The following is a 27184-nucleotide window of genomic DNA, read 5'->3' on the forward strand; positions in this document are numbered from 1 at the left end:
ATTCTTGTTTTTGTCTGGGTAGTCGCTATCTCTTATAAAATTCTAATTTTAATTGTTTGATCTTTGAAATGTTTTTTATTGATTAACTATCCATTGTAAAAAAAAAATAGAATCTTTTCAAAATCCTTCTTTTACTTTAACAGCAAAAAAATTATATAATCTTATTATTTTCTTCATTGCTTTTATCGATTTAATTTTACATCTGTATTTAAAAATTTATATCGACATATTATAACTACGAATTAAATATATTATTTTTTATTAATAAATCTAATATATATTTTAAAAAAACAAAAACGAATGTCCTAATCATACAAACACATAAAACAATATTAAAATAAGACATAAATAAATTTCTTTGAGCAATGACCCAAAAAAAAAATTTGTTTTTATTCCAACCTGAGTTGCTTTCTAATTATTCCACCAAACCAAATGGAGCCCATAAGTGTGGCGTCCTAATAATTGAGGCCCAGTCATTTTCCAACCGGGTGTTTTAATGATAAAGAAAACCACTCATTTGTTTTTTATTTACTCTACAAAGTCAAATTTAATTGTACTTCTATTGCTATGAGGAAGGGAATTTGATTGAATCTATAGAATCTTGCACTCAAAGTTGTACTACAAAGTTACATCAGCTGTTTTCAAGGTAAGCCATTCCTTTCTTTATATTTCTTACTAAAAATCATATTTTGTGTTGTTCCAATAGTTATCATTTGAAGGCTTTCATTTAGGGTAAGTATGATTTTATTTAGGTATCTTATTAATAAGAGATGTAAAACAAATGGTCAAAATTTCTATAAAATTATTTTGATTTACAATTTATAGATGATAAGATCTTTTATTGTGTTTGAAGGGCAACTTTAAATAGATGAATATTATAAAAAAATGTTTGATAAGTAGGGTCTATCGTCAAATTCAGATTATGAGAATAAAGTGGTCGTTTTCTTTCTTTTTGAAGTTTATATGTATTCATGATTGCTCTAGATCAAGGAGCATCTTTTATCTACATATCATATATACATTGATCACATATATAAGTATCTCATGTATGTATATTTGTTTTTCATTTGATTTCCTTCTTATCATGTTTTACAATCAGCTTTCATATCCAAAATTATCATGCTCACATTTTGCCTTTCTTTTATTTGTGTGTATCCTTTAGTGGAACAAAAAAATCAAAGGGACATACTATTTTTTATTTTTGTGAAGTCCACAAGTTGACTCTATTTCCTACTCCAACTATATGCTTTTAGCTATGCTTCTCTTTTTCTTTTTACTTTTTATTCTTCCCATATAAATTTACATATAAGTAGCGATAAAATGTAGAGTGAAAAGTGCATCCCATCACACTTCTACTTATTGTTTTATGCCACTTTACATGGGTGTCTAGTACATAATCATAACACATAAAGTTTTTGCAATTTGTGTTGTCACACTCATTGACCCAACTCATAATTTCACACTCAAAAATATCATTTTATCTTTGCTCGAGTCATCACTTTCTTTGCCTAGGTTAGGACCACATAAGTGACCTTGACCCTCTCAATCTAGTTTTTTATTTTATTTTATTTTTTATTTTTTATTATGAGATAGGTTGGTTGAACCTAGTGTTATTGTTGCCCATTGACTCACGTGGCAAAAAAAATTCAAATTGTATGTCTAGGAGTTTGTATAAAAGGACATCACTCCTAAGTCATTTCATCATTAAGTATCACAAGAAGATCACCATTTCTCATCTACTAATATAAACAAAATCACTACCACCTAATTCATAACTATATCTTTGCTTTAATTGTTTCATTCTCATTAGCTCTTTCATCAACATCATCAAAAACCTATTTTTTATACCAAGTCTACTACTTTGGCATTTGTTCCACTTCATTCATTACATTAGGTCCCAAGCAATCACTAGACCATTATACCATATTATTATTTTCTACTTATGTGTTACTTGGTGTGTTAAAACTAATTACAATATTGTTGAATCAGTGTAGTGAGATTTGACTACAATCGAAAAATTCTAAAGGATTCCCCATTCTCATAGCAAGTTCCAATAATGCTTCTCATCAACACCAAGTTTTCTAATTATAGACACAAAAGTGGGTAATTTTTTTGTTGCAAACATTGTAACCTATCATAATTCAGGCCTTGTAAAAAGTTCAAGGCACCCAAAAGTTAAATACTACCATTTTAGAATCAAAACAATCCCTACAAAATTCTAGATCACCCTTACAACCTTGATTCAAATATTCACGTAATTTTAGATTTACAAAATTCTAGACCATCCTCACAACCTTGATTCAAATCTTCACGTAATTTTAGATTTCACAAAATACATTCATTACAATCAACTATTTGTAAACCCACTCTCAAATCAATCCCCTCCTCTTCGAATTTAGAATACACATTCATTTAATCATTTTATTTCAATTTCAATTCTAATTAAAAAAAAAAAATCGTAAAACCCAAATTGATTCAAATAATTTATTAAATGCACATAATTTATCTCCTCATATACACGTCTTCAATTAAATCAGTAAACTAATGGCTTTTTTTTGAAAGGGGTAATCACTTTTGATTCGAAGCTATGGATCAATGAAGTTACAAATAGGGACCTCATCTTTGACATGCACACTCAACAATAACATCCCAACGAAGTTTGAACCTTGGTGAGAAGGACACAACACCACAATTAACAATCTTACTATACTAATAGGTTATTCAAAGAGGAGAGTTTTGAGAAAATGGGGATGTTTATCATCTCCTTGAATAGATAAAGAACTCAACTACAAAAGACCAAAATAACAAAGCTGGTTATCTCATATGCTATTTTGTAATCTCATGAACATTAAAAAGTTCTATCTTCTATACAAATACTAACCAAGCTTTTAGGTAAATTATTTTGTTTAGAACTATGAATTAGTGAGCTTAAATATCTCATCCCAACATGAACACATCAATAACACTCCAATAAATTAATGTCTTTAAACTATTTTGTAACCTCATGAACATTAAAAAATTCTCTCTTTTATACCAATAATAAAATTAAAAATAAATGGTTTTGTTCGAAACTATGAATTAGTGAGACGAAAATCTCATGCCAAGATGAACCTACCTACATCAATAACACCCCAATAAATTAATGTATTTCTTACTACTGAAGAATTTATTTTTCTCAATGCCGGAAAAATTAAAAAATAAAAAAATCCTCGACTTTAGCAAGGGTGCTCGTGAACAGTTGGATGGAAAAGCCGGGAATATCAAGCAGGACGTGTGCGATTGGCTGCCCAGGTGTTCAAAGGCCAGGGAATCTTTTTCCTTTTCATCTGCATCTATTTTCTCTCATCCCGGATTTATTAGCGGAAATCATTCTTTAAATTTTAATCCATTTATTACATTGGCTATCGTCCACAGAAGAATGGATTATATCAATGCTTTCTCCACAGAATCGATGCCCAAAAAAAGTGTCGTGTTTATTGTTTGATTTAAATTGCAGGGAGAAATGGAAGTTTGCAGTTGAACCAGGTTTGAACAATTTCTTTTCTGTCATATTTAGTTCCACTAAAAATTCGGGCGTGCCGGAACTTGTAGGTTGTCCGGTTAAAAGAACGAGATTTAGAATTTTTATTTTAGACGCAAACTATTTTTAGGACAAATTTGTTGTTTGATTATCAAAATTGAAAATTGTTAGCTGAAGTTGCGGTATATAGAAAGGGGATTGGATTCTTCAATAGTCATGTGGATACAAGCAGGAGCAGTTAAGGGCTAGTTAGGATTTCACATGCAGAAGTTTTATTGGGAGTATTCGTTTAGTTGAGTGTTTGGCATGGTTTATGCATGTATTGTCTTGTTTTTGATCCACAGCTGCAGATTTTTTCTTGGTATTTTGAGCTCAGAAGAATCGATTGAAAAACCCCAAGGTTTTTCTTCTGGGAAGTTGTCCTGCGAATTAATAGGGATTCTTGGTAGGTGAGGGCTGCCTAGTTATTTGCTGGAAGGAATTGTGATACGGTTTTCGCATAGCCTATCAGATTGGGGGTTTTTCACTGTTGCCCACTTCATCGTTTTCATTACATGCAGTCGACTGAGGATTTTCTAGATTGAGTCATAACAACAGTGACGAGGATATTTATTTGTTGGGGAACAGAGATTGTCAGGTTTGCCATCTTCAAGGTTGAAGCAATAAGAAGTGCAGTCGTTTTTTTTGTTTTCCAGGCCGTCAAATTATTTTTTCAGAGGATGCTAAGTTATCCAGAAATCAATTTATGCAGTCCCTGTCTGAGATAGCTAAGGGTATTAAGGAGAAATTGGACAGACTTATGGGAAGCTCCTCTGTTGCAGGTTTAAAGATTCATAGTTGCAGTTTTAGAGCTTCGAGATTTGTTGAACTCAGAAGACTAAGTAGTACCGTGAAAGCTGTTTTGTGAATCTGTTGTTGATGCAGCGCTTTCAAAAATTGAATATTTTGAGTGCAGAAAAGCCTGGGCAGGCTGTTTGATTTCGTAGAGAAGCATATTTTGATTGGGGCACAGTGGGAGAACAAGGTTGCTGACAAACTGTTTTTTTTACTCAGAAATGATGAGCACTCAGAAAGTGGATAGTGTGCAGCATGAAGGGTCCATTTTAGGACCCAAAAACGCTATCCAAAGTGTTCCTGCCCTTGTTGCTCATCAAACCTCTAATGCTGGTAAGTCTAAGTATCCGACTTCTGTTCAACAGCCTCCTCTGCAGGCTGCATCATCTAATTCTTCCGGAGCAGTGGATTTTCACGGAACAAAATCCATTCCTCCAATTTCATTGGCCTCGTCAGGGAAGAAACTGAATCCCGCACCTGTGTCCTCAAATCTCTCTGCGTTAACAAATGTCATCGATGTCGAGAATGTCTCTTCCACATCCTCAACGTTTTGTACTAATTTGCATTTCTCTCCCTCCTCAATTTCACAACATCGACATCCAACTGCTCCCCTCCCATTCCTTCCTCCTCCATCAGAGTCTTCACTGAGGTCTTCTGTGATGCCGCCCTCTCAATCTGCATTTTCTCAGTCTATGTTTTCTGGGGATTATATGCAACCGAGCTACGGCGACACACATTCGGGGAATCCTTTGGAAGAGTTTTTACACTTCCCTGATGCTGCCTCTGAATGTAGTCAATATGATCAAACTGCTGCTAATAGTGGACTGGTTGGTGGCGATCATTCCAAGTCTGCAGACTGGTCAGATTGGGCACAACAACTAGCTCCTGAGGAGGAAAATCTGGCTGCCAGTTGGACTAATTTCCTTGTCGTGGAAGGTGATGGAGATCCTGGCTTGAATGTAGGTATCCTTTCTCTATAATCTCCATGATGCTTCATGTTGAGGTGGCCTGAATGCTTGCACATTCTCATATTTCACTTAATTCGTGCTGCTTCAATTTTTTTGAGCTTGATAACCTGATTTCTCTTGGTAAAATTTCAATCTCTTAACAGACAATATATCAGACTCAAAATTTGCCAAACGCGGATTCGGTTTTATCCCAGAGGCAGATTTCTCAGGAGTTTCTTGCCCCCAGGGGCGATAATCAATTGGTTGCAAGCTCTACATTGTCTGGAACTGGGAATTCTAACAAGCCACGGTTGAGATGGACTCCAGAACTACATGAAGGATTTGTGGAAGCTGTTAAGAAGCTGGGTGGTGGTGATAGTGAGTAATTGCCATCTTACTAAGAAGTGAACGGTATCATTTGTCATGCCTTTGTCAATAACAAAGTTGAAAGCTAGTCTGATGAATCATATCTGGCATGCAGAAGCGACTCCAAAAGGTGTTTTAAAGCTTATGAATGTGGAGGGCTTGACAATATATCACGTGAAAAGCCACTTGCAGGTTTGTCGTTTGAAATGGTGATTTCCATTCGTGTGGAAGTTTGTTTGCTACATGATTCTTTTTAAAGGAACATAAATTCTGCTGTGTTGAATTTGCAGAAATACCGGATTGCCAAATACATTCCAGATCAAACAGAAGGTAAAAATATATATATCATCATGTCATGTTAAGTTTGTCCTTCATTGTTAAGAACTAATGTTTTCTGTAATGTAATACCTGCTTTAGACTCTCTTTAGAATTCTTAGTTATTAGAGAGACTTATGGATGGCATATGCTTGGCCAAAAAATCGTTCATTTTTGGAAATCTACAATTTAATTCCAATCACCATAAGCATAATTGTTTTTTAGTATATTGTGATATAATTAACATGAATTATATTACAACTTAAAAATAAGAGAGTACTAGAAATTAGAAATTAGAAATTAGAACAGGGCTCCATGTTATGTCTAATGGTCACATGCAGAAGGTCCCATTAAGACAAAAGTGAATCTTTAGACCACAGAGAGATTATTGTTCTAAATTCCGAGCCCTAAAACTCCAGAATGAAAATTTTAGCTCCCTGGAAGCAAGGGTGTGTACCTTCTGCTTCTAATCCAAGGGAGTGTTTTTAGATGCATATTTATAATGTCCTATATTGGGATGTTCCTTTATTTTGCTATAGAATCACCAAATGAGATATGAAGTATATTAAAGAAATGTAGCTTGCTAATTTTGAGTCTTGATTTAAGGACAAATACTTGGAGATATATAAGTCTGCTGGCTATTTGTATTAGTTCTGAAACTGCTTATATCTGTTGTGTTCTTATTTGGCTCGATGTCTGATTCCAGATCGGAACTCCCTGATCTGCATATCTCCCCTTTCAATTGTGCTCAATAATATATATATTCATATGTCTGCTGTAAAAATGTCTTTATATGTCTGCTGTAATAATATCTTTATATGTCTACTGTAATAATGCAATATGTCTGCTGTAATAGGCCTGCTCTACTTCTTAAGATTTCCTTCTGGCTGTCTTTCTTATCCAGTTTGATCTTTTTTTTGCTCGATTCCTTTCTGCCTTTTCCAATTGGTTTCTTCTCTTTTATAGCCCTCAAAGTCGGAGTGTCACATCTCTTAACAATGAAGAGACACTACCCTTCGTATGCACCCGCTACCTGGTGCCTTTTCATTAATACCCGCTGCCCTAACTAAGAAAGTGCCTACCAAGGTGTAGGGTAAGTCCTAGTCAGCTCCCTTTGTGAGATCACTATCCTCAATGAGGTCGGCCTTCTTTGTCAGAATTTATTACCCTATATTGGGTCAGCCTTGTGTGTAAATATTTACCCTAGTTGGCCCTTGTTTTGTTTTGAAAGGCTAGGATACTCCTCTTAAGTCGGTCATCCTTAGCTGTTTTCCCATTTTACATACTGTCATTCATATATTTATTAACTTGTGCTAACCCTAGCTTGGTGGGGCATGGCAGTCCACCCTTCCCAAGATTGCTTGTCCTCAAGCAATGATCATGGAGATAGTGTTCAAGATGATTCCCAGAATGGCTTTGTTCTTTGCACATATTTGCTCACAATTATTGCCACATCAGATGATTCTGCAACTGGTTGTTTTGCAATCACCAAACACTGGAACAAGTGGTTATGTGATTTGCAGAACTGCCCTTGTTTTCTATTATTTTTTCCTGGGATCTATAGGTGTTCCAATGACTTAAGAACCATCGGCAACCTCCGTGGGTTCCTGTACATCTATCTGCAGCCACCACAATACTGCAACTGGTGGTTCTGCCACTTACAGACTGCCCCTCTCTTCCATTATTTTTCTTTGGAAACTGCTTTAACTGTGTTTGACCCCAAAGTGTGCAGATCACTTGAAAACCATCTGCAACCTCTGTGTACTCCTTACAGCTGTCATACATTTTTCTCAGTCAAACTTGATTTTTTAGCTTGCTTATTATCCAAGTTGCATTTAATCAATTTGACCAACAATGAGAGTAGTGATTTAGTTAGCTGATTATTACTTTCATGATCCAAATTGAATCACACACATATATATAGTGTGTTGCTGCCCAACAAGCCATTGGGCTTATGCAGAAAATGACTTTTTTAATCCACCATAGCATAAAAACATGGGCAAAGACCCATGGGTTTAAGGGATGACCTACTTTATTAAGTACTCAATGAACTTTAATTTCTAACATGTGGCATGAAATTTTTTATTAAGCGGAAGATTCCATTATGCTTACTATTATTACATCTATCTCAGTGACCAGATATTTGTTTTTAAATTTGAATTTCATTTTTAGAACTTCCAATGTAGTTGCGGACTCACGTAATTTTCAACAAAAAATCCAATGTCATAGATCTAACTTGTTCTTAAAAATACGATTACAAGAAATGTTGGTTCTCTCCATAGTGTAAAGTCTCTGACTTGGTGAGTACTTGACAGGCTGATATTGATTTGGACTTGAACTTTGACTCATAAAAAAGTCTTTGCTATAGTTTGGCCAAAACTTGGAATTTTGATAGCATACACTATATAGGAATTGTTTTTAATGTTCTTTCCAACTTTTTTTTATTATTATTATCCCAAATTTTTAAGCAAACTTGGCATTGAGACTGCCTCAGCTCCTGACTTGGTGAGTACTTGCTGGTAATAGTGGAATACTGTGGTCTTCTCTATCTAAATAGAACACTATATATCTAACAAATTATTATTTGTTTGCTATTTTATTAGATATCTGTGATACACAACATAAAACAAGTTACTCTACACAAAGTCAATTTACTACATAATTCGGTAGTTTTGGCAAATGTTAGATCTACAAACAAGTTTCCTGCATAAAATATCACAGAACATCTGCCATTTGCAAGTGATAGCCACCTGAACAGTTCTGCCGTTTGCAAGTGATGGCCACCTGAACATGTTATGTCAATGGACATAAGTTAGCAAGTCTTCTTTATGCCATCATGATATGTGTATATGACATTATAGGCTCAAGTTGTTATTGTGACTTACAGTTCTTTGTTCGTTACTGTTTGTATGTACCTTGAGAACTTGCAGGAGAAATGATGTTTCATATAGTTAAGATCTCAAAATATGTTTGGATAAGGATTTTGAATTTGAGATGAGTGGAGAATTATTACAATTGTAATCCATCAAAATTGAGCAAGACATAGCTGACCTCGAAAGGCCATCATTTCCTTATCATATAAGTAAAAATCAACACGACACTGTTTATACAAAAAAAATTGGAAAAAGAGTTAATGTTGAGCAAGAATCTGTATAGAAAGTGATGGTAGGATATCTGATGATAAACTTTAGATCTGGATTTAAAAGTGACTTGGAAAAAGCCTTTAGCCAAGAATCTGATTTTGAGCCCAGGGCAATCCTCCAGTTTTGCCCCATCTTGGATTTTAGTCTATTAATTGAAGGTCAAAGAGTTGGAGACCAATGAATTTGCAAATCAAGGCATGCTCATATAAGTCCGCAACTGCATTTGGAATATTCATGGAAAGTTGAATTCTGATAATGTCAATGGATACTTAGTTTGGTGAAATCCCTTGCTCTTCATCTCCATTAGTAGCCTCATGATCACCTATGAACTGAACATATTCTTCAACTAGGCTTCCAATTGTGTTGCTTGAGCACTGCCCCTTGCAAATCTTTGCTACTTCATTTTTGTGAATCTGGGAATGTCTGCTGCTTTGTGCCTTGACTTAATTTTAAAGCTTTTTATATTTTTAAAACTTGCATAGCCATTGTATAATTATTTAGTCGTACATGTGCACACACACACACACAGTTGTTTTTGTTTGTACACATGCACACCAGCCACACCAGCCACACTGACAGACACAATTGCAAAACATGCTTCCTACACTAAACTTTGAGGAGAGGTATTTGCAAAAAGCAATTATTTATAATTACAAAAATTATAACAAAAGAGAATTATACCAGAACATGGGTTATGTGCAGAAAACCCTTTTGGGAAAAACAAATTTCCACACTCCAAAACATGGGCTAATTGTATTATCAAGAACAAGATTACAATACAATATCCAAGAACATGCCCTTATATGAGTATTGTCAAAATATAAAACTAGAGCAATTTTCATAGCATAACAATATTTGCAAATCAACCATATGTAGCTCCAACCTAGGCAACTAATTTATAGAAGAGACATTACAAGAAACCATCAAATGGAATCCTAATACGATGAGTAAATGCCACCTTGGTGCCCAAAATTGATCAAATTTCAACAATCTATATCCATAAAGACTCTACCAATCTAAAAATAGTAGATTCCTTACACCCGTCATAAGATGTGATGAGTCATAATTGACTGCTCAAATTGGGGGCTCCATAATGCTTTTTGACTTGTAATAATGCTGTTTAAGATTCCCATGTAACTCTCCTATTATTATTCTCTAATGCGTCATAAGAATCTATAAGTAATGCCTATTTTACGATGTTATAATGACATCAGATGTTCTGACAACCTATTACACACTTTTCAATGCATCATAAGAATCTATAAGAGGTAACTCCTATATTACAATGTTATAATGACATCAGATGTTCTTACGACCTATTACATACTTCCCAAAGCATCCAACACATGGAAAATTATGCCAATACAAAGTGGAATGCCTCATTTCCATATGAGGCCAAAATAACATATAAATACAAATAATGCAAGGCTAAGACACCTTTGCCAACATTTCTACTTGTCGAATACCTTGCAAGTGAGCAAAGGGGAAGTCCAAAATTGAAATCTAATTGCTACGGGCCATGAGGGTCATTGATGCACTGCATTATCCGAACTTCTTTGTGGTCATTGGCTCTATCAATGCTTCTGCAATATTTTGCAAGTGTTAAATCTTTTCTAGCATCACCTTCCCATCCTCTACCATGTCTCTAACAAAATGGTACTGGACATTTATGTGCTTTATCCTCACATGAAAGGTTAGGTTCTTTGCTAGACATATGACACTCTATCACATAGAACTTTGATAGCTCCTTGACTCAGTCTCGACTCTCGACACAATCTCTTACGCTAGATTGCTTCCTTACAAGTGTGAGGAACTACCATTTACTTGGCTTTTGTAGTGGACAAAGCAACCACAACTTGCCGCTTGTTCATTCAACTGATAGCACCACCAAATTATTTAAAAACATAACCATTGTTTGGCCTTTTTTTTGTCAACATCTCTAGCTCAATCTGAATCCTTGAATCCACAGATATCAACAAAGTGTCATCTCTCTCTAACATTACCATAATAACAAATAGAATACTTAGAGGCACTCCGCAAATATCTGAAGATCCTCTTAATAGCATCCTGATGATCTCATCTAAGATTAGCCATGATTGACTAGGGACTTCATTGTTTGGGAAATGTTTGGTCTTGTTTAGACCTTAACATACATCAAACTCCTGAAAACACTAGCATAAGGCACTTCTGCCATGTTGTAGTGCCCTAAACATACAACTAAGGACATGACACATGAACATTACCATTTACTAAAAACTTGACCCTCTTATGAATTGTTTTTCTTGCAATGCATGAACATTATTAGAACATAGAAAACAAATAATCATCAAATCAAGTTATAAAAGTTACTTGAGATTATACAATTGGTTTTGAGCTACAAAACTAAATTCTAGATTCAAGGCAGAGACTTAACAAAAAAGTTTCGTAACAATTAATAAGGGACATGACCTAAGGGCTAGGCCTATGCTTTAGGGGCTCATTCAAGATGGCCTTGAGGCTTCATAGTTCGACTCAGAACATTTTCACTTTGCTGATTGCAGCAAAACGGTGTAGCATTTAAATGGTTATGATTCTCATGTTAGTTGGCCAAATTTTTAAAATTTCATGTCTTGGAAAGTGAAGGAGTCTACAACAAACCTAGAAAACTTTATCAGGGTTCTCAATACACGCAAGCAGTTCCATTTGCGACTTAGTCCACTAGACACCGACCTTTTAGACACTTGAGGGCAGTATAATACATACATTTTTACTTACGCAAGGCAAGGCTAAAGTATAACAATGTAGATTAAAGTGTAAGTCTAACCAACCCACTATAGGATTGTTTATAAGTTTTTATGTTTCAAGGCATCAATGCTAAAAAAATTGCAATAATATGATTAGAGTTAATCCAACCCAAGTAACCTTTAACCCTAAATCTATTTTATTTATCACAAACCACCATTGGTTAAGAGAAGGTAAGAACTCCAATCACTAGATTTAATTACGTTGTTTAGCATTTCCAATATACGGACAGGTGTAAAATACAATTACAAGATCCATCTGATGGTATTCAATTTAGATGTTTTAAGAAAATTAACATTATCTAACATAAAATACAAATTACCAACATAAGTTACACATTCTATGAAAATAAAGAGAATAACACTTTCAAGGTTCTAGTCCTTTCAAATCATCCAAAAGTTATAACAAAGTTCTATGAGCACAAATGTACAATCCTTCGAGTTTGACTAGGCTAACTCAGAGTCATAAAAAAGTCAATACCTTAAACCATTCTTTAAATTTGAATTTATATAATCAAGAATTAACTTAATATAATCCTAATTAGAACTGTAAATAAATTTCATTAAAATGTTCATTTACATTTAAGAAACATCAATTTAATTTGCAAGGAAAAAATATTTGTTCAAATCATCATAGTACTTATGTCACAACCACTCTACAAATGCTACTCCAAAAGGGTTGAATCAATTGATCCTTACCGAATTACAAATTTAATGGAGAGAGTTATAAGAACTGTGAAGGACATTGTAATGACGGATGCCTGTGATCACTGAAGTTTGTACTTGAAGAAGATCAGGAATTGTTACGTATGCAGTGAAGAAATCAGATTGAATAAGATACCCTTTCATGAACAAGTACAAGTTCTGTCAGAAACTGTTAAATTAGGCTTTTTTGTAATACGGGTCTTTACTTTTTATGGAGATACTGAAAATCTTTGGATTTTACACCTAGAAGTTTCTTCAATCTACCACGCTAACTATCTGTAATCAATTAACTGGACTCAGCAAACATTAACAGAAATTGTGGAGAAGCTAAGAAACTTCCTGTTTAAGTTGATGTGCAATCTCACAGAAATATTTTTTAAATAATAATATGGCAATCACTTGGCAATTGCAATTTTATAGGGTATGTCGGAAGTCTGAAATAGAGGAAATTTGCATGTATTATATGCTTAATTCTTCTTAGTAAGCTTATCAACATGCATGCAAAGTACAAAAATTTGGTGGATGGTCTTATAGATTTGGCATCGGGAATTTCCTTCACCTAACTCATTAAATATGTGTCCAATTTGATCAGTTAACCATCGGTAGCATGCAACTAGCCTTTACCAAAACAAGAGCTTTGTAACAGGATATGGTCCTGTACATTCAGTAAAGACAATGGAAAAAAAAGAACAGCCTATTTAAATTGTCCAGATGTTAAGGTTATTTTAACTGTTTCCCTAAGTCACCCTTCAATGAAGTTGACCTCTTTAGGCTGGAACCTTGCACTCTCTCTATATGTATGATGGGCGGTAGTATAAATATTAAAGTTTGCAAGCTTTTACAGTTACTCTAAATGACAGAGAAAATAATATCATCCAGTCTGTTAATCAACTTTGATTTTTCTGAATAAATGTGAAGCTAAATGTTAGTGAAACCTAATAAACAATATTGAAGCTACATGTTATTGGGACCTAATAAACAGACTGTGGTGTCGTTTAGTTATTAGGTCCCAAGCTACATGTTATTGGGACCTAAGCTACAAATTAGATGTTTTACTTGACTCTTAATTACTGAGAAAATGATATTCCTTCAATCTATTAATCAGATTGCACTTTTGAAATGTGGGACACCACATTATTGAAACCTGATAAATAATACCGAAGCTACATGTAGCTGGTATCAGGAAGCAGAAGGTTGCAAAGTGGAAGATACAAAAACAGTTATAAAGTTTATTACAACCACGGGTGCGGCTTGTACAGATACTGTTCAATTGCTTCAAGAGTTTTAATTCCTCCAGTTGAAACTATCTTTGTTAACAAGTTCATCATATTAGATAGACTTAATGCACATGTAGAGGATTTACATAGTATGGCCAGTGAATGAGAACACATAACCTATCAAATATTGGAATGTAAGATCCATATTTGGGAAGAAGCAGACAACATTCTGAAGTTCTTCAATGTTCTCATTGCGATCCCTCTAGTTGATGACGACACTCATGTCATGAACCAAATACACAGAAATATGCATCTAGCATAAGAAAAAAAATCAAAGTATCTTCGAGGATGGTTACAGACATATTTGAGAAAATCTAGTTTAAAGGTCTCTGCAGGATGCTGTCATACACAAGGCAGCATGTTATCTTTACATTCTCATTTATGGGAGTTATATGAAGGATGCTAACTAGATGGCAGATGGACAGAAGGAATAAATTGATAGTCATTTTTATGTCAATAAAGGACGTAAATGTTGGCGTAAAACAGTGTCTGGATGAAGTGTTATTGATTATCTATCCCATACATAAGAGGATTTTTTGCATTATATGTTGGCCAACCTAGCAGCTTATCAGCATGACAGAGGAAATGGAGCACATGCAAGTTCATTCGCCCATAAAAATAAGAAAAAGAAATATTTTTTTAACTGGAGGCGTACATATCTCTTGCTGAAAGTTCCATTTCTAATATTTGGTTAGTATACTGACAATGATGTTTTTGCTTATTGTTTTATTTCTGATATTGATTACTATAATGCTCATGACAAGGAAAACATAAATTTAACTGAGAATGAGAACAATAAGACCTAATTTATTTGAAGTAATATTGCAGTTGCTATTCTTGGAAAACTTTGAATTTTAACAACCATACATGTTTGGGTTGGGATTTATGCCGTACTCTTAACCAATAAATAATGTTTTTTCCACCACATGGTTGAGTTATCATATCTCCAAAGTCTGGATTCTGATATACATGCATACCTATGTTACCGGGTTTGCCTACTGCCAGGCTGGATCCAGGTTTGGTTTGCACCAGATCCAGGTACTGGTTTGGTTTGCCTGTGGGTTCCTGCAGGGTTCTGCAATTTGGCCAAAAAATATTTTTTTACATTCCAGCAGGGGTCTAAGTTATAATCAGAGTTGAATATTATTAATGATTTAGGGTTTTTGTTGTACCTTGTTAAAATATCAGTAATAGACATATTATTTGGATATGTAATGGTTTCATAATTTATTGTTGTGATAATCTGCTTGTTGCGACCTGCTGTCACATTATAGCAACCTTTTTTTATTGTTGGAATTGCTGCAACATCCATGATAATTTGATGTATGAGGGTCTCCCATATATATATATGCACAAACCCAAACCCCCCCAAAAAGTTAAGCTGAAACCACAAATTGGATCTCCGATCTCCAAACCTGAACCAGGATCGGTACCAGAACCGGCAACTTAGATGCATACAAATGATGTAGAGAATTTCCCCATGCAATGATCAAAAAGCACACAGAAGGTGATGCTCACAGATAACATTAATCTTTCCCGTAAATTCACTCCTCAAGATTTGTAAGGCATTTCATAACCTAAACAGAAGAGGAATTTTATAAAGTGCTTTAGCTGCAAGTGCCCTGGCAACATGCACACAAATTTGGAACCATAGAGAATGTACGTGAACTGTTTGACAAAATGCCCTTTAGAAATGTGGTCTTGTGGAATGCAACGATTGCAGGCTATGCACACATGAATTTTGACAAACATGTAAAAAGTGGAAGCAAAGATCAGACACTGAACTGTTTGACAAAATCCCTCAAAGAAATATGGTCTCATGAATACGTTAATTACAGTAAATGCACAATAAGTTTTGTGGGAAAAAGCTTAGAACTTACACGCAAACATAATTGGCAGGTGTAATGTCTAGCTCTAGCAAAAGGTCAGTACCCTCAGCTTGTGCCAGCATTTGGGAGCCTCTTTCCCACAGGGGATGGACATCCATCAAAAGCGTGAAGAATAAAGGAATTTTGACAGATCTCCTGTTGCAAGCACCATGGTCCTCCTGTATGCAAATTGTGGAAGCATAGAAAAAGGCACGTGAATTGTTTTAGGGTGCCACACACCCTATTGCAGCCCATGCGTGCAAAATGTGGAAGCATAGATAGGGAATGTCTCCTTGAGGCTTCCTGGCAAACAGTCCACAAACCTGTCAACACATCTCATTTTATCACCATATGTAGTGTCCACCTCCCATTTCTTTCCACATAGTAGTAGTTTTGTTAACAGCACACTTGTGCCTATATATATATGTATGTATGTATACATATACATATATGTATGTATACAAACACACACATATATGTATATATACGTACATATATATATACATACACATATATATACATATATATATGTATATATGTCTATATACGTACATACATATATATATATGTATATATACATACATACATACATACATACATATATGTATATATACATATATATGTATACATATATATATATACACATATACGTACATACATATATATATGTAGATACATATATATATACATATACGTACATACATATATATATGTAGATACATATATATGTATATACGTATATGTATATGTATATATATATATGTATATATGTTTGTATATGTATATATATGTACATATATATACATATACATACATATATATACATACATACATACATACATACATACATATATATACATATATATGTTTACATATATATATGTATGTACGTACATATACATACATATATATATACATATATATACATATACATATACATATACATATACGTACATACATATATATGTATATACGTATACGTATATGTATATATATATGTATATATGTTTGTATATGTATATATATGTACATATATTATTATATACACATACATACATACATATATATATATATATATATATACATACCACAATCAATGATTTTGTTATGTTCATATTTTCATGCTTATGCTACCTTTAGTTATGATGTCTATTATAATTTATTGTTTGTGAATGATTGAAAATTGAGTAGGTGATTTGGACCTACTTGGTATAGTTGAACCATTCAAGTCATGTCATATTTTTGACCTTGTTGTCGAGATCAATTATTTATGTATAAGTGGCCCTTCTCAACATTTAAATAAATAAATTAGTGAACACAACATAGAGACAATTGGAGAAAACTTATTACCTTACACTAAAATAAAAATCCCTAAATGCGTTATTGGGAATGAGGTAGGTGGCCTTACACATGTCTTCCATTTCACTAGGTATCGATGGACATTGCTCTGCAAATGAGTTTGTTCCCATTGAAATAGCAACACTTAAAAGGCTTGGAAATTAGCATGTTGAATCTTTCCATTATTTAGTTCACATACTTGCCTTGGCTCAGCCGCAGGTTTTTGTTTTCTTTATTTCTTCTCATCTCCATGCTCATAACGTATTTGGTTGCTCCCAAGTCCATGTCATGTTGTGAAAGTCGAGACTTCAAATCACAACTCACTTCCTTTCTATTACTAAAGAATAACATGTCATCTATGTACAATGTGATAACAAGAAAATGATCACCATACATCTTGTAATAAACTTGGTGATGGAACACTGAGAGGAAAAGAATGAATGACCCATTATGATTAGTATCCAAGAATCACCACACCATACCATACTTCTCTTTCGGGGTGCCAACCTTGGGTGGGTGTGGAGATATTGGTGGGCCTAATCTAAACTAAATTATAGTCGGGGGGTGGGGGCCTAATCTAGAATAGGGGGGTTGGAGCAAGGAAGGTCGAGCCTAGTAAGTACTTTACCGATCCACTATAACTCTCCTCTCACCCACCTTAGAGCATGCACAGTAACAGGTCTCATGAGCTTGAACTTGAGCTATATTTGATGTGATCTTCCCTTTCCTCCAAACTATCTAGAGTAGGGTTTTCTGTTGCCCTATAATACATGATACACATATATACGTAACGTGATTGGTGCACACATCATGTTTCATATTCTATAGATTCATCAGATCATGTTAGTATGCTGGGTTGGTCATTAGGATTAGGAGGTTAGGCTGGTCATTAGGATTGGGAGGGCCCCTACTATCAACCTCGTACACAGTTTCCAAAGTATTTGACACATGGCATCATTTGCATAATGCCAACACAAAGTGGGATGCTCCATTTGCATATAATGACAAAATAATGAGTAAATACAAACATTAGAATGCAAGGTTGAGACATGTTTCCCAACAACAAACTTCTGCACCTTGATTCTGAAATAAGATTTCCAAATCCAAACTATGCAGGCTTGCTACTCGATGGGAACACTTGCAACAAATACCTTAAGCTGTAATATAACTTACAACACAGATCTAGCTATTTAGTTATGATAGAAGCAGTAATGCATTAGAAATACTCGAATATGGATGTTTCTAAACCGTTGAGGCTCTGCAACCTTATCATCTCCCTTATCCTGACCCAACTATTATTTATTGCTTATAAGAAACCTATATTCTATCTTAACACTACCTTCTATTGTTGAAGGCCTTTTCTAGAATTTATTTAATCCCAAGGAAGGCTGATTATATTATTTTCATTACAGCCTCAATAAATTTTTGAAAGCTAATAATTTTATATGACGGGAATAACAAATTTTGTGATTTCACCCTCCAAGTCATTTAGAGCTAGGAGCTTTATTTGATGAGGGAGCTGGACAACCTTCTTTTTCCATAGAGAATATTTGTTTACAAATACTTTAGTAACATGATATGGTCGAAGGTTGAACTATGTTAGGATATGAAAAATATGCAACCTCAACCACTAAAGCAAGCATGAGAATCATAGGAAATAATGGATTTTCCATTATTATCTAATAATACCCAGAAATGCAATATTGGTATTATCATTGAATCCTAATCACTGGCTATTAAGAGTGCATATTGCACCTCAAAATGTAGCAGTAAGATGTGAAGTAAAGTTATGCATGGCCAAAAGGCTGTGAACCTAATTGAAATCGTAAAAGGAAGCTAAAACGGAATTAAATTAGATGATCATCAATTCCTTCTCGTGACACCTGAAGGCAAATGCAATTGGGTTTTACAATCTTTTGTAGTACATTTACCTTTTTATTCTTTACAAGCCTACTATAGACGGAACAACCATGACCAATTTCCCATACGTCACTTTAAGGGAAAAGACATTAAACTAGTTTAACAAGAGAAATCAGTGCTTCTATTAGGAAAAGAAAAGCATTTCACCAATCCTTCTTTTAAGTTATGAAGAAAAGAAATGTCAGCTGGAAAATTATGTATGATCAATAGTATACGAATCAAGATAGGAAACAAAGGAGATGAGAATTCAGTCAATGGGCCTGACCTTGTCATTTATGTGTTGTTGCTGTTACCAAATAACAGAATAATTGATAAAAAATATGCAGGTGAAAATATTAGCATTGAGGGATGGCTGTGAAAAACCAAGGCATTTGAAAAAGCTGGTTTTTGCAAACTCCATTTCATCAGTTTCGCATGCTTGAATGCTACTGTTCAATTATACAGGTATAGCAGTTATTGGGCTTAGCCACACACATATCGCAGCATTGACAGGTTGATGTGTCTGCTAATGACTGTAGCAGGCTAATTTAAAAACCTAGAAGTCAGAACCTAGTGATCTGTTGAGATATCGCCATTGCAAATAAATATAATAAGAAATTAGTAAGGTTTAATGCTTTTGACAACAAAATTAGCCTTTTTCTTGCAAGTGCAAACTTTTGAAATGCTTAAAAATAGCTGTCAGAAAGTTTATATCTACTTGTGCATTTGATATTTATTAGTTTTCCCAATATTCAATTACAGTACTTTTTGATTATCTGTGCAATAGTGTTCCAATTTTTTAACGTGGGAAATGAGTTATTGTTATTGTTTTGTTAATTTTGAGATTGTTAGGAGCAATGAAACTGATGGTGGAAGGCAACTTAATTTGAATAACTGTTACTTATTAAAACAAAAGGTCAAATAATTGTCTTTTGTTTTAGGTTTCAATTTTCCTAATTATAATGGTCTGCTGTTTTTTCATAATTGGTTAAGTTTTACAGTAGTTGGATAATTTTTTTGTATTTTATAGTTTTTTGCTAGCCAATTGTCTTAGTTTTTAATTTCGACTGACTTCATTGGTCATTGATTTTAAATTTTAAGATATACCTTAGACTTAGGAACAGTCAGATGAATGCATGTATGGAGAGTCCAAAGAGTTATTTTGCTTATTCTACTGAGGATGCTCATCTTTACAATATTTTTTGGTGCAGTCAAAGCTTCTTGCAGTGCTGGACAGGAGGAAAACAATTCTTCTGACAATGTGCCTGTTTTGGACCTGAAAACGTAAGCATATTTTCTCTGCTCATTCTTTGATTTTTCATCTATTTACCATGTTCTTCTGTGTATGTTTCTTTAGTATACTTGTTGGTGTCTCTAATTTATTTTGAAGCAGTAGATATGAAATCAACGCTAAATTATATTGTGCATCTTTCCTCTGTTGAAGTCATTTTCACCCTTGTTTTTGCAATTTCTTCCTTAGCTTTTCAGCTTTTGTAGATTTTGTTGGTTTTCCTTGTTTGAACATAATGAGCTGTGCAAAGCCACATGCATAGTTGCTTCAAGCTTATACTTCAATGGACAAGAGTTTGAGTATTAAGTATTAGATTTTTATGTCTATATCCTAGACAAGAGAAATGGTCCATAATGATGATATATCATATATGTATTAGAAAAAAATTGAAGCGTAGAAAAAAAGGAAGGAGTTATTGGATATTTTATATTATTTATGGATTACTCAATATTTAAAGAAGAGTAGGTTGCTTAGGAAATCGAATCAGGAACTTAGTTACCAGCTTTGTGGAGCTTATATGCCTCAGTGAGTGCATTTGTTTAATGCAGTTGTTCCCAGGTTAAAATTTGATATCTGCAACAACCAAGAATATTGAGAAGCACTGTAATTGGTGGTTGTCTCATATGGTATACTAGATTTCTTTTTGCTCATTTATGATTGATGTTCAGGTGAAACTATTAAAGAGATGTTGATCATTTATTATGATGCTTTGCAATTTGAGTTTGTGTAGGAACTGAATAAGTTTTTATGACATATCAGTTTTTTTAAACTCAGGAAACACTTCACTTATGACTCACGAGTATCTGCAGCAGAGGAGTAACTTGCTCACAACTCAATTTTCTGCAGCAGATGAATAACTTGTCCACAACTTGTGAGATGAGACCGCATAAGAACTTGCAAGTATTTTGCGAGTTAGTCAGCAAGTCTCTGCTGACACTTGCTTGGGCTCAGCAAGTCTGACAAGAGAATTCAGTCACCACAGAAACAGCTGAACTGCATAAAACCCTAAATTTTTGTCATGCTTGTCTTCAGCAACTTGGATCTCTTTTCTGAGAATTGATTGTTATCAGTTGATTTGAAGGATTTATTGGCGGTTGGTTAAAACTTAAAAGCAATAAAATAATGAAAAGTGGCATGCACTTGCCTCGAATGCCTCTTGTTGGGCTTGGCGGTGGGGATTCCACCCTTTGACTTTGCCTCCTTTCATGATAGGGATTTGCGAGGGGTGCTATTTTTTGATTCTTCTGGGGATGGCCACCTGGAGACCCTTTCTTTGGTTTTAAAAAGCAAAGAATCAAAATTGTTACATTAAATGCCACATTTTGTTCCTTTGTTCATAGGAAATATTATGTGAGAGTTATTCCATCGATCATCGTGGTAGTTTGCTAAGCCAGGCAGAGCATTGTTAGGGTCCTTGCTGTTGGTCATTATTGAATCTTTTCAGATTTCTCCAGTATAACAGCACAAAATCCCTTTTTATAAATAGTTTACTCCAGTATTTAATCTGATTTGCAGAAAAAAAACGCGTCTTTGATCTGATATATGGCTTATGCTGCTTAATTGTTTGGAGAACTTGTTAGACGTGGTTCATGCATTCTTTCTATATCTTGCTAAAATACAAAACAAAATAAACCATGTTGCAAGTTGCATCAGTCAAGCAAGGACATATGACTAAATCATTGAAAATTTGAAACACCTTTTGATTTGAAAGCAGTTATTTAAAATTTAGAAGGGCCAATAGGCACCCAAAATTAGCCTAGATTTAGGCTCGTTTGGTGAAATATATGACATCTCGTGGCTGATGCAACCAGTTTCTGTCCTAGGAACACAAAAGTAATTCTTTCCAGGTGATCCTCTTCAAAGCTCTTTAGTCAATAATATACATAGTTGCCATTTGCCATCCATAGGCTAAAACACTAGTGCGAATGTGTTTTTTTTATTTAGAGGAGCAATGAGTAAAGGAGCCTTTGGAATGAGATCTATTTAGTGTTTTACTTAGCAATAGGGTGACACTCTTCTTGGTGGCTTGAAAATGACATTGTAATATGCATACATTCAATTCATCTGCTTCTCCTATGCCTGTTGGATAAAGCTCTAGCTTTCGATTTGTGAAAACCTTAATGGACCTATAGGACATTTTGTCTAAGTAGGTTTCACAAACATCCAATGGCACTACACCACAAATGACCACATCATTGAAAGGCTTGATTGCATAATAAGGATGCACTATTGAGTGGAACATATATTTTTGTTGTTGTACAGGCCTTTATGGGACCTGTATATCATACTTGTTTAATTTGTTGTTTCCTAAGTAATTTTTGTATTATCATGGAAATAGTTAATGTATATGTGGATAGTTCCCTGAATATCCACATCTCTAATTAAGACTCCATCGTGTCTTTAGAGTATCATAGTTGAATCCAGTTTAGGCCTTAGCCACCTATTTGTATTGATTACTTTTTAGTTGAGTTTGTTATGTTTAACTTGGGAATATTATCTATTTTGGGAGTGAAACTTTTTGTCACTCCCAATCACACCTCTTCATTGTTACAAATAGATAGTTTCCTTGTATATTTTCAGGCTGAGTATCGGTATTATAATGTTAGTCTTTTGATTAAGTATAAGTATTTTTAATGATATGGAAAAGCTTTTCAATAAAATTTTGTCGTAATTTTTTACATCAATCTTTCTGTTCACACTCTGTGATCTATCATCAGGATGACTTAGGTAAATGAATCACAGGAGTGTGATTCAGAACATAGATGTTAAAAATTACTAGGTAGTTTTATCCAAGAACTCTTGAAATTCACTTGTAATGGACTGTGGAAAGTGGAAACCTAATTCTTATAATTAGTATGTCTTTTACTTGGTAACAAGTTCAAAATAAGTACACAGTTTCTGTAATTGCCTATGCTTTCCATCAAAGTTTGAGAACTAGGACTTGGACTTGGATTCAGATTCGATTCAGCAGCCCAAAATTGACTCGGACTCAGGGCTCAGTGTAATGCCCTCTTTTAGAATATCTTGGGATATTGGGACAATTACTTCAATTTCTCACACTTCACTATCTAATCTTTGCAATTGAACTATGTAAAGGAGAATAAGAGCAATACCACTTGCTATTTCTGATAAATACAATAATATATATATGCTGAAAGTGAATCGATTTGATTTGCTCTAAGTGCAATGATCTCTTAGGGCCTCTGCTATGTCCAGTATGGCAATGTGATTATACAATGAGATATGATATTGCTGAAAGCAATATGTATTTTTCTTTCTCTAATATGACTCTCAATTCATGCAAATGTATTCCAGGTAATATCGCTTGAAGCGATATAGTTGTTGTTTCTCATATATAAATAATTACTTGCTACAATTACATGACAAGCTGTTTCTGAACTTGGCATCTAATACTTGCAATGACAATTGGGCTGTCTCTGATATAAATCTGATTGGTATATGCAGCCTTTGGCCTTGCCCACTTCGAGCTCTTCCAACTGGAGTAAGAAAATAAGATAAATTACCGTCGATGATCAAAGGAATGATTTCATTCATCATTAAATATTCTAGGTACCAAATGGTTGCATCTTATGGGGAATAGACATATCCTTTGTCAATACGTAACCCTTAATATCACACCTCTCCATATCAATTCGTTACTGTTAATAGCTTCCTTATGATAATCAGTAATTATCATGGGTTTATAATTGATTGGGATAGCGATAATATGATTGTTGGGATAGTATCGCATCATGAGACTTCAACTGTTGTCGTTAATGATGCTTATTAATCTTAATCGCTGCTATTAAGCTTAATCGTTGACTTAGTTGAATCGATGCCCTTATATTAAGTAACAAGCAAATATTATCGCTGAAGTTTATAGTATCGCATGATCTCCAATATCACCAATTAATTCTAACTGTTGTATTACCACCATTGCGTTATTTCCTTCTGAAATATATAGTAGGAATTAATATGGCTGACATATCACCATTTGTCATTCACTCGATAATCACTAATTTCTTAATGCCAATGTATATCTGTGCATCGGCTCCTGCTTTGGTTGGATGATGTTTGATAGCCCTCAGTAGAACCTCCGAACATGGACAACTTGTGTGTTTTGATCGGAAGCGCACCTCCGGCAAAGTATTATATCTCCTTCCAGACAGCGGTCAACTTCATGTTAGCACCAAAGATGATAAATAGAACATGGATAGATATCGTCCATGTTGGATTATTCCTTCATTAAACTTGACGATGGATTCCATGAAAGTCTGTTCTGTGGTTGTTCAATAAACAGTGGCCCACTCCATGATATTGATGTGTCCTCCATCTCTTTCGCATACTTCCTTACTCTGATTATGATGTCTCCACACATCATTTATCGATGTTATGCTAGATGCTTGCAAGTCTTTAAGCCTTGACGGATGGATAACATATCAATCTCTTATTTGTCTTAATCCTTATGGGAATAAGATGATCTCCCCAATGTTTGTTAGTTAACAAAAGGTATACAACCTGTTTGTTGTTTTCTAGGTCAAAGATGGGGGCATGACACTCAGCAAAAGATAACCTCATAATTACACCAAAAAGAAATCAATGCATTTGGAGAACATAAAATTCTAATCCGACTATCAATTTGTCATAATTCAAACATTACACCTATCATATAACCCTCAAATGTCTCAAAATTTGAAATTTCATTCGCTATGTCTGTTATGTTCAGGCACTAGAATAGTCCAGGCTCAGGACTCAGGAGTATAAAAGTCTAATTTGACTATCAATTTGTCATAATTCAAACATTACACCTATCATATGACCCTCAAACTCTCAAAATTTGAAATTTCATTTGCTATATCTGTTATATTATGCTGAGCTTCTGGATTCAACTGTGTATATTATGTCTGTTATGTTCAGGCGCTAGAATAGTCCAGGCTCAGGACTCAGGAGTCTGAGCCTAAGACTTGGTAGTCTTGGAGCAGGACTCAGTTTAGTACTTGGCCAGACTGTTCTGAAGTGCCATTTCATGGTTGTGGTTTTAATTCATCTTCACAACAACTGAGATATGAGATTAGCTGAGTAACTGATTCTGAAATTTTCTTAATCAGGCAATTACCGTGTATTGGTATTAAAGGTTGTCTGCCTTATATTAAATCTTGTACGGTTAAATTCTGACTGTTGCCATATGTTTTTGAATTGCAAATGCTGACATACACTTTTGTTGCATATAGAAATGCTTTTCCAATATGCAGTTTATTGAAATTGCAAATATTTGCGTATACTTATGTTGCATATAGACAATTTTTTCTGCCATCTGTTTTATTATTTTGTAGTGCAGTCTCCTGATGAAATTGTCTTAATAGCAGTTTATGATCTGCTTTTTAAAATTTGTGGTCAGGGGCATGCAAATTACAGAGGCATTGCGGTTGCAGATGGAGGTCCAAAAGAAGTTACACGAGCAACTTGAGGTACTTATTGAATGCTCTAGTAGTTTGATTATTGTAATGCATATAAGTAGAAGTTTTGTCAGATTAAGTTCTTAACTGAGGCTTATGTACTGGTTTAGATCCAAAGGTCACTGCAATTGCGTATAGAAGAACATGGAAGATATCTGCAGAAGATGTTTGAAGAGCAACAGAGAACAAGTGACTCAGTTAAGATTGAAAACCTCTCTGCTCCCATAGGTCCTTTGGTACAGTCTTCTGACGTTGCACTTGATAGTGGAACTAATCCTGCTGGGAATATGGAGGGAGTACAGCAAGAGAAGAGTGACTTAAAGGCTGTAGATTCAAATTCTATGCATGAACCACTTCCAGTTGTCGACAAGAATTTGAAAGTTTTGGAAGATGACACTAAAAAGATATCTTATGAGTCAGTTCTCGAGTCTGAAGATCAATCAACATCCCCACCTGTAAAACGTATTAAAACAGACACTGAAAACACAAGCATGAATATGCTAGGTACTCTCTGAAAAGGCTTAATATCTTGCTGTATTAATCAACTATTAACGTATCTGTGTTTTACACGTGGATTTTTTTTTCTCATGAAGGGGTATATTTTTGCAGGACGTGGACCTTCCAAAGTTGCTAGCAATTAAACATCACAGCAGATTAAATCTTGGCACTGAAATTGCACTCTCTGATATGAAATCAGTCCTAAATCCAGAATTGTTGGTAGCATGATGAGCAGTGCAGGACATAAGAGTCCACAGCCTTAGGTCTATGTTAGTTTTTGCTGTAAGAACAACTGTTAACTTTGGAAATGGTTTATTCAAATTGGTAAAGAATCTTTCCAGCATGCATGTAAGAATGCCGGCAATCAAACTGGGGCCTCATTTGGGTAATTTAATTGGGCCCTCATTTGGGTATATGGTTAGGTTGGTTTGAACGATAGTCAATTTGTATAAATTTAATTGGGGCCTCATTTGGTTATGGTCAGGTTGGTTTGAAGGATGGTCAATTTACGTGAGTTTAAAGCTCAATTCTAAAGTTTTCCGAGCCACGATCTGAGATTTTTTTTCACAAATAATGATTGCCTAGGGATAAGAGCCAACTTGAATCTATTACTTTATCCAGATATAGTTTTAAATATAGTTTACTTTGCCGATTTAAGAGTACCTGAAATGCTTTTCCTTTAAAGCAGAGATAACTAGGATGGCTTCTGCTCATAAGAGTTGAGACAAATTATTTTATCATGTATTTGTGATATAACTTCCGTCTTTCCTTAAGAAAAAATGCCAAAATAAACGAAAATATATACCCAAAACTGAGAAGCGTGGAGTTTTTGAAAGTCAGCCCCTACCAGGCCTTGGCTTCCAATGTGTTGAAGCTTTTGGTCTGGCTAGATTTTGCGGATGATGTCATAAAGCTGGAGTGCAAAGATGATTGGAACAAATTTGGAC

The 27184-nt window shown here is 34.6% G+C and overlaps 1 protein-coding gene across 2 annotated transcripts; it reads left to right on the plus strand.

The window, feature by feature from the left end:
- Nucleotides 1-3245: 3245 nt before the first annotated feature.
- LOC131033875 (protein PHOSPHATE STARVATION RESPONSE 1) lies at nucleotides 3246-26784 on the plus strand. Of its 2 annotated transcripts, XM_057965173.2 has the most exons (9): nucleotides 3246-3525; nucleotides 3865-5313; nucleotides 5466-5679; nucleotides 5783-5859; nucleotides 5958-5997; nucleotides 20204-20276; nucleotides 25682-25751; nucleotides 25850-26243; nucleotides 26349-26784. In XM_057965173.2, the coding sequence occupies exons 2-9, from the start codon at nucleotides 4576-4578 to the stop codon at nucleotides 26378-26380; spliced, it is 1638 nt and encodes a 545-aa protein (XP_057821156.1). In that variant the 5' UTR covers nucleotides 3246-3525; nucleotides 3865-4575; the 3' UTR covers nucleotides 26381-26784. The 2 variants fall into 2 exon arrangements, with proteins under 2 accessions (XP_057821156.1, XP_057821158.1); XM_057965175.2 differs by lacking the exon at nucleotides 3246-3525 and having other exon boundaries at nucleotides 3532-5313.
- The last annotated feature ends 400 nt before the right edge of the window (nucleotides 26785-27184 follow it).

The sequence above is a fragment of the Cryptomeria japonica genome, chromosome 2, assembly GCF_030272615.1.
Source record: "Cryptomeria japonica chromosome 2, Sugi_1.0, whole genome shotgun sequence".
NCBI lineage: Eukaryota > Viridiplantae > Streptophyta > Pinopsida > Cupressales > Cupressaceae > Cryptomeria > Cryptomeria japonica.